The sequence below is a fragment of the Mercenaria mercenaria genome, chromosome 13 (assembly GCF_021730395.1).
Source record: "Mercenaria mercenaria strain notata chromosome 13, MADL_Memer_1, whole genome shotgun sequence".
In the NCBI taxonomy this organism is placed as follows: Eukaryota; Metazoa; Mollusca; class Bivalvia; order Venerida; family Veneridae; genus Mercenaria; species Mercenaria mercenaria.
Genome location: NC_069373.1, coordinates 7649443 through 7661642, shown reverse-complemented (window position 1 = coordinate 7661642; position 12200 = coordinate 7649443). Strand labels below are relative to the sequence as shown.

Sequence of the window (12200 nt, the reverse complement as noted above, 5' to 3'; positions counted from 1 at the left end):
ACTTTGATAGTTAGAAACCCAACACATATTTATAGGATAACCATATCATCAATATGATACTTGATTTGGTGATATATACAGTTATGATAATTCATGTTAAAAATCACTCTTTATTGAATTTTCGGCCACCTGGATGAATGAATTATTATATCTACTTCCCTATGGAAGATCTTTGAATGAATATATACAGTTATGCATTCAACCCCACTGTAAAGTAAAAAGATGTTAAGTAAAGGCATGCAGCCGATAGTTATTCATAGTAAATTACTGTGCCATTGGTATATATTCAAAGTATGTTTAACTATTTTTTACTGGGCATGAGTACTTGTAAGTTTGTGATCAAGTCCACGGCTGCCTCAAAGGTGTTGACAGAGTAGGCCAAATATTCCGGTCTGCAACGATAATGACGTCGGAGGTGGTAAGTTATTTGCATTGAACTACACTGTACAGCGGATAGATACGAAATAGTTGTGAGACAGCCTATTCCTGATTAAATTCTGCGCAGTTACATAGAGAAGGTGATTTTGATAAATCACCTTCCAAAAACTGTATTTCTACTGATTGAAAACTTACAAACCCTGCAGCATCAATTTTATTTTTGCTAATGGGTCAATTTTTAGCATTTTCTAACTATTTGAAACTACCTGGGCTTTAGCACGACATGTCAGCTTTTCATCTAAGAAAAAATGTTTGAACTAGGAATGAACACAAAACCCACAGGGGTCTGTAATGGAGCAAGGATATAATTATGGAGATTTTAGATATTTCCATATTTGAGAGCTGCAAACCTAGACATTTCAGAAATAGTTTCAAAATGAATTTCGTATAATAAATGTTGATTCTACGGAAGCGTGAAAGGGCCATTAGATGCTAGGTTTTACTATGTTACAGGTGCAGAAAGGCTATCAACTTATTTTATGAAAAAGTTTTCGTAGAAAAGGCTTTGTGTATTTTATGATATTTCTTGTACATGTATGAAAAATCTAAGTAAGGAAAAATCTCTCTCATCACGCCATTCACATTACACATTACACAGATTTTTTTTAATATTACAACAGACTATACTTAACTATTAATAAACATCTTGCAAGATAGAAAGTGTTTCAGAGCTCTTCACTTGTATTTTCACCACAAATCACAAACAACTTCTACACATGAGGGAGAGGTAGAGCGGACACTGCTTTTAGAGGCACAAAATATTTGATTCTCTCTTATGTCTCTTCTCAACCAGGAATCAAAGCTAGATGAAGATTCACAGATTATTCTCCTGAAAAAATCTCCAATCAGAAAAAAGCTGTGTTCCCTGTCTGTATATTTCATAGAACATGTTCATCATGAATGCAGACTTTTTTCCACAGCTTACACTATGTCACATTTGAGTGTGTGACAGTTAATTAATTAAATGGCAAATAATTGACAATAAAGTTGACAGTTCCTATAATCTAGTGTCTCCACTCCCTGACCATAGTAAATGGCCATACCATTTAGCAAGCCATAAACAGTATTAAACACCTGTTTAAAAATACATTATCTTGACAGCTAACAATTACAGTGGCTTAAACAGAGACACAGACCAGTGTAATAATAAACATTCAAGGCCAATCTGTTTAAAAAACCTACAGCTGATTAATATTCTAAATACATTTGTACTAAAACATATTTCAAGAGTTCCAGTTGCATAGCTAGAGACTGTCAAAGGGGAGAGAACTGTAACTCTTTCAGTAGAGCAATTTAAAAGGGTAAACCCTATAAGGAGGGGAGTAGATACAGAAAACCTATATTATTAGCTAAATGAACCTAAAATAACAAATAAACGAAATTTCACAGAAGAACTTGCATTGAAAAATGTCATTTTAGGCATGTAAACAGCAATATAGTGACATTTTATAATAAATCGCTATCCATCCAAAACTTATTGTACAACAACAACAAGAAATATATCTGATTTAAATTTTACATTAGTAAGACCGATAATCGTTGAAAGGTTTTTTGTATGAACAATAAAGCATTTCAATATCTATCAAACAGTACCCTTGTTAGCTTGCTATCTATCCCCTTTCGACTGCTACGCCTGGATAAGCGCGCTGTAGGTGTTGCAGTGGCACTAAACCAAAGTGACAGAAAAACGAGAATTGTAGGTGAACAATAAGGTCCAGCAATCTGGGTTTGGTGTCATTCTATGTAAAATTATAAATTATCTGTAAATTATAGGGTATGCCTCTTTAACATACAAACACAAATGCATACATTTTGGTATGGGGCATGTCTAGTGAAAACAAGAAGCTGCGTTCAATAAACGCCAGTGGCATCCTTGTCGATACAAAGCAACCTAAGTCCAAAACAAGGTCAAGTTCAAGGTCAAACTGAGGTCAGGTGATGTCTGAAGATGAGGAATGGTCACAGGTTACATCTGCATTAGTATCAAGTCATTCTAGTAAGGGGTATTGATGCTAGACGAAACGGTCCCATTTGGTTAACCTCTTACGGACGGACAGGAAAATCACTATAATTATGCCTCCCGCATCAGTAGATGCCGGGTGCATAAAAAATAAAATCTAGAAAACTGCCCAACATTAAACAGTATTTAGCAAAAACATTTATTGATACTCATTTTGCTGCTGTCAATCCATACAAAAAGAAATCCTGGATCAACTACAAACCACTAGAATTAATACTATTGTCAACTAATTAAATAATTACACATCCAACATTAAGTCCGTCTGTTTGAACAAATATACATTTTGAAACCTTTACAGCATTACTGAGTTTCATTTTTTGGAAATTATCATAATAGAGACAACATTTTTCCTGAAAAATGATACACTCAATAAAAACATCTTCATATAACTTTGTATTCTCAATTACAATGTTACAATGCTAATAAAACATTTTAACTTGAGAATACTAAGTTATGTGAAGATGTTTTTTCAAACAATTACAATGGTAATATAACACAGGTCATAAAATATCCTACAATTTTACCAACATACTAGTTCTATTTTTCACTTGTTTATTTATTATTTCATCCAACACATAACTCCCTAATGGGGCCTCACAGAGATGACGCAGCCAGCAGCAGGAACTCATCAGAACGAGGCTTCAGCTAGGGCCTATCAGTCGTATAGAAAAATTTTGAACAAAAATTGTGTTAATTTAAATTTCATTGGAATCACAACATTCAAAATCGGACAGGAATATATATATTTATTTTTTGGATATCCACGGACACTTAAGGTAAGACTATTTTTCCGATTTTCACAGGATTTATGCATTTGCATCGTCTTGCAAATTATTATTCTTGTTTGGTTTCGTCATGAAGTTCCTCTCGAATTGCAAAATACTGCGACATCATGCTATCATTGTTGCAGTAGATCGGCGAGCTATCTCGCGCAGTTATGGATCAAATTGCTATCAATTAAAGTAGAATTATCAACCTTATTGGAGCATTTGCTATCAAATGTTCGTTGCCAAACTGTCGAGCCACGTGACCGAGCATCAAGTCTGCTTCGATGTTCCGGGACGGAATTTGGCCGTTACGTAATGAGACTAATCGAGGTCAAGGCAGCATAAGAAACTTTCTGTAATTATAAAATAATACAGTTAACGGGTTTGGCAACGTTTCGCGGAGATTTGCCATCAAAGTCCGGAGACAGTTTCCACGATAAATCTAAAAATAGATTTTCGTGTGGAAAGGGAAATTATTGTACCGATGGCCGAATCATGACGCTACCGTCGTCGGCTCAAAAACGTATGAGAAAATTTATTTATTTGCTTTTAAGACGTACGATTGTTTGAGATGATCTTATTGAGAAAGTTGGTAAACACGTGGATATTAATTTTCAGACGTCACGTGATGGAGTTGGCCGATGGCCAGGGCGGAGGCGAGAGTTCCAGTGCGCATGCGCCTAATAAAGTGGACAAAGTTGTTGAGGCCCTCGAAAGGCAATTAAGTACTTTTTCGCAAGCCAGTAGCAGCATAAAAACGTTGGCGGAGGCCGTAGCAGGCATACGTAAGGATGTAGATAGCCTGAAAAGAAAAAATGAGGAAGAAAACGATGACGAACCGGCCACAAAACGGGGAAAATCTTCCGGCAATAAATCGGCCGTGAAAAAGACGAAATCTACCGGTGACGAATCGGCCGCAAAAGGGGCGAAATCTACCGGAAATGAATCGGCCGCGGTTGGCGAATCGGCCGCAAAAGGGACTAAATCTACTAGAAATGAATCGGCGGCGGTTGAGGAAAAATCTACAGGAGATGAATCGACATCGGAACAATCAAAATCTACCGCCGATGTTCATTTAATTTCGGCGTCTGGCGAGTCTGCCGACGACGATGAGACCGATACGGACGATGAGTTGCAGAAATTTATGGCCGACTCGGGAGCACCTGGCACTTCAGATATGTTAGTCGAACTTGCCGAATTTTTTAAGGAACAAGAACAGACCGGGGACGCCGTAGGGGAGCACATAGCTTCAATAACAAACAAAGCTTTACGGGGACTCAAAGACAAACGGGATGAGGAGAAACTCCAACAACTGAAAGAAAAATACAAACGCCCTAGAAATGTGGACAATCTACAGGTGCCTAAAATCAACGAAGTTTTCTGGCGTGATTTGGATAGAGATAGCAGAATAAAGGACTTTACACTCCAACAGTCTCTGTCAAATTATGCCTTGGCTTTGGTTCCCGTCATGAAGGCACTTGAGATTCTAAAATCAGATAGAAATGCTGCTGCAACTGAATGCATCATGGACGCTTTCAAAATTCTCTGTTTAAATGTTAAAATTACAAATGCTACCAGAGCAGACAGGGTAAGACAGGAGGTACTCCCCCAAATACAGGGCAGCATGTGACAATGCCCCATCTGCAACACTTCTCTTCGGAGACGACGTGTCGGACATCATCAAAAAACTTGAAGGACCAAAGACTCAAACCACCACTTCACGCCAAAAGCCTTTTTTATTCCGAAAGGGGAGCAGGCCCTACCAACATCAGCGCCAATCAACACATCGTTTTGTCAATCAGAAACCTGCTCCCCCTCATCTTCAACGACAACAACATCAACATCAACAGAGGAGGAAGAAGATGCAAGGGCAAGCCAAAAGACGTCCATACCAACACACGAGGATGTGATTACAGTAGGTACCTTCGGGTTCAAATTAATTAATACACCGGAAAACTTTGTGGCTGGAAAAACAGAACTTTACAAAGCAAATTGGCATAGGCTGACACGCGATAACTGGATTTTACAAACAATTAAAGGCTATAATGTAGAACTAGACAGTGAGCCTAGACAGCGACACATTCCAAGACCACTGATTTTCTCATTCGAAGAGCAGCAAAAAATTAACACAGAACTGGAACGATTTTTACGATGCAAGATAATTGAAAAAGTCTTTGACACTGACCCGGGAGAGTTCATTTCAAACATATTTATACGACCAAAAAAGGACAATGGAGTACGGGTCATCTTGAATCTAAACATTTCAATGAGTATCACATGCAACATACACATTTCAAAATGGAAACCCTTCAGTCAGCTATTAATGCCATAAGACCTGCATGTTATTTTGGTTCGGTTGACCTCTCAGAAGCATTCTACTCAATTCCTATCGAACAAGCAGATAGAAAATATTTTAGATTTTTTCATGGGGACCAGAAATACCAATTCACTGCTTTGGTTATGGGCTTAACAACATCACCTCGGGTTTTCACTAAAATATTAAAACCTGTATTTGCTTCTTTGCGAGAATCTGGTCATATCAGCTCATCTTATATTGATGACAGCTGCCTGCAAGGTGCAACATATGATACTTGTCTGCAAAACATAACAGACACCGTTTTGCTTATGGACTCATTGGGGCTTACAGTCCACCCTATCAAATCTGTGCTAAGACCTTGTCAGCAAATAGTGTTTCTGGGGTTTCTATTATGTTCAATCACTATGACAATTAGGCTTACTCCTGAGAAATGTCAGGAGGTAATAGAGTTATGCAAAAGTCTGCTCTCTCAGAGAAGAATCACTATTCGAAAATTCTCCAAGTTAATAGGGAAACTGGTAGCTACCGAACCAGGAGTACAGTATGCCCCGTTGTATTACAAACCCCTTGAAAAGGTGAAAGAAATCCAGTTAGGAAAACACAAAGGGAATTATGACAGCTTCTTTACTATTCCACATTCTCTTCATAGCTCTTTAGAATGGTGGATTTCCAACCTCCCCCTCTGCTATAAGAAAGTGTCACAAGGTCCACCCAAACTTGTCCTTTATTCTGATGCTTCGAAACTTGGATGGGGGGCGTATAACAAAAATGACAATGTCCGTACTGGCGGAGAGTGGTCTATTGTGGAGCAGTCCTTACACATAAACATTTTAGAGCTGAAAGCTTTTCAATTTACAGTCCTGACCTTCTGTAAAGATATTTCAGACAAACATGTCAGAGTATTTACAGACAATACCACTACTTGCTCCTACGTGAACTGCCTAGGGGGGAAAAAGCATGAATTGAATGCTTTAGCTAGAGACATTTGGTTTTGGTGCATAGCACGAAATATTCACATTTCTGCGGCACACGTGCCAGGCGAACAAAATTCTGAGGCAGATGAACAATCGCGAACAGTTAATGATGACCTGGAATGGGCGCTGAAACCTAAAATTTTTCAATCAATTGAAATTAGGTTTCCGGGCATTTCAATAGATTTGTTTGCTTCTAGGTTAAATCACAAAACACCGCAATATGTTTCACGAAAGCCTGACCCAAACGCACTAGCCATTGATGCTTTTGCATTAACCTGGACAGATCACTTGTACTATATTTTTCCTCCTTTCAGTCTCATCCCACGAATTCTGCAAAAAATAGAGGAGGACGAGGCGGAAGCAGTTCTTGTGGCGCCAATATGGCCAACGCAATGTTGGTGGCCCAATCTGTTGCGCATCATCATGGATCAACCTATTCGGCTCCCAAATCCACAGAGGATTCTGTTCCTTCCACACAAGCCAGACAGAATACACCCTCTCAAAAAACTCAAATTAGGAGTTTTTCATGTATCAGGACGATCCTTCGCAGAAGGGGTGTCCCAAAAATGGCGCGCAAACTCATACTCCAATCCTGGAGGGACAGTACCAAAAGGCAGTATGACACATATCTCAAAAAATGGATTAAATTTTGTGGATCTAACATAAACCCACTGCAACCCCATGTTAACCATATTTTAGAGTTTTTATCAGGTTTATATGCTGATGGGCTGCAGTACAGGTCACTTGGTCTAGCCAGATCAGCAATTAGTAGTTTCCTCAAGATTTGTAGCAACATAGATATCAATAGCTTTGAGGAGATCACAAGGTTCATGAAGGGAGTCTTTGTAAACCGTCCAGCCTTGCCAAAATATACCGCTACATGGGATGTCAGCAATGTTTTACAATATCTAAAGTCAATGGATGTTTCAACTCTACTGCATTTAACATGTAAATTATGTATGCTTTTTCTTTTATTGTCGGCACAGAGATGCCAAACTCTACATTTAATTGAAGTAAATGATATCAAGATATCACATGATAAGATTACCATCCTGCCAAATCATCTGCTTAAACAGTCTAAACCGGGCACACACCTCGCTCCAATGCAATTCAAGGCATATACGCAGGACACTAACTTATGTATTGTCAGTACATTGGGTGAATATCTACAAAGAACTGAAACTCTAAGGTCTGATAAAAAACTGTTGATTGCAACAATAAAGCCCTTTGGACCTGTGTCCAAAAGCACGGTTTCTCGTTGGGTGAAACAGGTAATGCTTAAAGCTGGAATAGACAATTCGTTCGGGCCTCATAGCACCCGATCAGCATCAACATCTTGTGCAAAGTTGCGAGGCGTACCACTGCAGACTATTATCAATACGGCAGGTTGGTCTAATGCAAAGGTGTTTGGACGGTATTATAACAAGCCAATTGAGCAGACAGAGTTTTCTGTCCAAGATGCAATTCTAGGACAATAGACTTATTTCCTACAGGTGTACTACATGTAGTTATATATCAGAGAGACATTAGTTCTGTGCATTAACATACCATCAGGTTTGATTATAAATGATTACAAATTCATTGTGTAGTTATTATTTGATTCGGGATTTATTATTATGAAGAACCATCTCTAAAGTCTCTGTGAGGCCCCATTAGGGAGTTATGTGTTGGATGAAATTGAAAAATTAAACGAGACTTACCTAGTAAGGTGAAGTTTAGTTGTAATTTCATCCAACACAAACTCCCTAAGGGGTCACACACCCTCCCAACCCATCCCACATCTATGATTCTTCATAAAACATACCAAAGGTGAAGATGTGTCGTTTACACGTTAACATCTTCACTGCTACTCTAAAGACTGATGAGTTCCTGCTGCTGGCTGCGTCATCTCTGTGTGACCCCTTAGGGAGTTTGTGTTGGATGAAATTACAACTAAACTTCACCTTACTAGGTAAGTCTCGTTTAATTTTTCAATTATCATGCTGGACAAAATTGATTCTGCCTTTGCGACCAGTGTAGATCATGATCAGCCTGCACATCCATGCAGTCTGATCAAGATCTGCACTGTTTGTCATTCAGTAAGCATATTTTTGGTAATCACTCCTTTTAACAATTAATGGTACTGTCCAAATTAAAAGATGGACAAGTTCATTACGGAAATTTAGCAGGGTAAGGGTTAATATACTGAAAGACCCGCAGACCAGCGGTACAAAGGATAAGGTAAAGGGCTCAGAGATTGTAAGGTTTATCGAGTTCCTGCCTTATAACATACCACAGCTGATTCTTTCACCATGATTCAAATGCTTTTAGCTTTCTTCATAATCAACCATAAATTAGTGTAAACTAATGGAATCACCTCCACTGTGGGCGAGGTGGCTGACACCTGTCTGTCAGAGATATCAATGCCACTAATGTAATTTCCAAATGACCTAGACACTAAGATCAGATGAAACTGTATCTGGACTAATCTTAATCAGACATAATAATATAAAAACATTATGAAAGTTTGATTGATGTAGCTGTCAGACTAAAACTGCTAGAATTTAAGTGACCTCTTCACTTATGTGTGTTCAGAGTTCAGCATAGCACCTTTTCAACAATTTTTCAGTTATATGAAGGACAGTGTCAACACAATTTTTACAGTGCTGCCTCACTGGAATATCACACAGTAAACATGTGACATCATACCCTACAGGGTGACATCATACCCTACAGAGTGACATCATACCCTACAGAGTGACATCATACCTTACAGAGTGACATCATACCTTAAAGGGTGACATCATACCCTACAGGGTGACATCATACCCTACAGAGTGACATCATACCCTACAGAGTGACATCATACCCTACAGAGTGACATCATACCCTACAGAGTGACATCATACCTTACAGGGTGACATCATACCCTACAGGGTGACATCATACCCTACAGGGTGACATCATATCCTACAGAGTGACATCATACCTTACAGAGTGACATCATACCCTACAGAGTGACATTATACTTCATTTTCTCCTGCAGAATAATGTCACTATTTCTTCTCAGATTTGTCTGCAACAGAGACAATAAATATTAACTGTGCACAACAGCTCGCAATAAGAGTTGGCCCTAATTTCCACTTTACAACAACCAAACAACAATCTTAACACTTATCCTGCTAAATTTCTATAATGAACTTGCCCATCTTTCAATTTGGACAGTACAGTTATCTACACTGGTCGCAAAGGCAGAATCAATCGTGTCCAGCATGATAAGGGTTAAGTCATCTTTTAAGAAATATGAAATTCTACTCAAACAGCCTATGCTCTAGTACTGTACACTTAGATCCTCAACATGCTTATTTTATGTTTATTGGACAATTAACATTTCACTAGAGGGTCAAACCTTCATACACTTACAGTGTTAAGGAACAACCTGTCTAACAGATTAACCAACATTCAACCACTTATCTACCATGCTCTAATTCCTTTCTTTATTCATAATACACAATTAATGTCTTTAACTTACGCAAGTCTACATGGAAGTTAATTTTCATTCATTTACAAAAATAATGCCAGGGTAAAAATCTCTCGTGGTGTATGTTGCACTTTAAACAATAACTAAATTACTCCTCTCAATTCTGTTTAACAATTCCACTTGTAAATGATATTAACCCCTGTCAAAATGCAACATGTAATTGATCTATAGCATTAACTGACATGCAAAATGGTAATCAAAGAGATCAATGATCATACAGCAGACTATCTTGTCTCACCCAAACACAATTCACATGAAGATCATATTTTTTTTTTTCAATGAACATAATCTGTTTTAACACCTGTCCATAAAAATGCAAATATGAAGATGAAAACATTGTCCAAAAATCTATAGCAGCACTTTGGGAAGCTTATTTATAGATGCTTCTGTTGGCTTATATGGGCCACTCCTCCAAAATACTGATTATAATTTTAGTTGGTGAACTGTGCAAGATACAGAAGACACTCCCAGTCCAGAAGCTTCCCTGGTTCTTTGGCACGCTAGGTGTGAAGCACTCATATAAGGGAGCCTTACCCAAATGTTACCTAAATTTAAAGAGTACAGGGTAAACTCATGACCCCTGGTTTAGTAGTCAGGCACTGTTACCACTGGACCACTGCATCTGTTCTTCTAGCAGTTTTGTCTCACAAGATGTGTTTTCTTTGAGATGTCAATTTTGCTCAAATATTAAATGACAGTTTCTCAGCACTACACTACAGATTCTCTATACTACACTACTGGTTCAACAGAATGCATTAATAAAATTCAACAGTAATGTAAGATTTCTAAAGGCCATGAGTATTATGGGAGCTTGCAATCACTACCAAAGATCTGCAAGATTTCCCTTGTGACAGCATTAGACAATTACAGCAAGACAGATAAGGTTATGTTGCATTATAGCCCATTTGCCAACTCTGTATGTATTGTGAAATACTACAAATTTAGTTCTCAATTGCAAGTTTTCTTAATTTTGTAACAATGTCTTAAATGCTTTTTAAATGTAATTTTGAACATCATTATCTTCATTCACGCCCATACCATTCGAAAAAGTAATTACAAATTTAGCAACAGGATTTTCTCTTGTCTATATACAGTGAAACAACTTACAATCAAATCTTGAAGCACCAAGACTAGGCAGGCTGGCAGAGCTTCCGCTGCGGCTGATGTCCGAGCCCAGTGACCCCGGCAGTGAAGACGTGCTGCGGGAAAGTTCAGTTGCTAGCTCGCTCACACTCCGTACTGATGGCAGACTTGTCTGTAAATCAAGGTGTATCAGTACCCTGCACTAATGCAGGATTGTACAAACAAAACAATAAATCTAGCAATAAAATAGTGTTGCAAGACGAACATAGTTATGACGATGAAACAAGAAGATAGGGAGACAGAGGCAATGTCACACTGATCGATCAGTCTCAGCAAGCAGCTCTCATCATTGATAATGTTCTCTGCAACAATGTAACACAATCGTACATTGTTATATACAAACAATACAGCAAGATAAATATAAGAATAGAGAGAAATTAAATACCATCCGAATTTCAGAACAAGAAATATTTAGCTAAATACCGTATGTTCAAAGGAATCTGTGCAACAATGTAGTAACTTAAAAACTATTTGTACATTAAAATGATTCTGAATATTGAATACGGAAATCTGCAACTGCAACGACAACACTGTTACCGAAGAACATTTTGCCAATGACAAGAACTGCGTGATAAAATATGATTTAATATTAAGCTTGATGAATGAAGGCTGACTTTCCACATTTTGTTTTTCAACTTCACACAGTTTTCACGACTTCATCTCAACAATGTGTATGCAACAGCTGTGTCACAATTTATCTAAATAATGAAATGAAAATCCACCTCCATTCAGGCACTATCACTAGGACATACCTTGCTTGATTTTCTTTCATGGTAGAACTGATGTTGATCCACGGCCATTGACCAAATACATTTTGTAAGCTGTGGAGTTAATCCAAACCAGGCATGAACATTCACATTCCCTGGACCAAATGTCCGTCTGCTTACTGATACCCTGTAACACAGAAACCACAATTATTTATACATTGTTAAGATGAAATATTCAAAAGGAAATTAAATTCTGTTTTTGTTATAAGCAAGCTGTTACTACACATAAAACGCTAAAACAGTTATATTATTCA

At 38.0% G+C, this 12200-nt stretch overlaps 1 protein-coding gene across 11 annotated transcripts in view; it reads right to left on the bottom strand.

Moving 5' to 3' along the window:
* Nucleotides 1-12200, bottom strand: part of LOC123529976 (FERM domain-containing protein 4A-like) — a 184167-nt gene that overhangs the window by 35110 nt on the left and 136857 nt on the right. For 9 of the 11 annotated variants that reach the window (XM_045310634.2, XM_045310635.2, XM_045310624.2 and 6 more), the window contains 2 exons: nucleotides 11932-12073; nucleotides 11144-11321 (listed from right to left, as the gene is read on the bottom strand). In XM_045310634.2, coding sequence (XP_045166569.2) covers nucleotides 11144-11321; nucleotides 11932-12073 — 320 coding nt within the window. The remainder of the gene's footprint in view (nucleotides 1-11143; nucleotides 11322-11931; nucleotides 12074-12200) is intronic. The other 2 variants (XM_045310625.2, XM_045310629.2) reach the window with 1 other exon arrangement.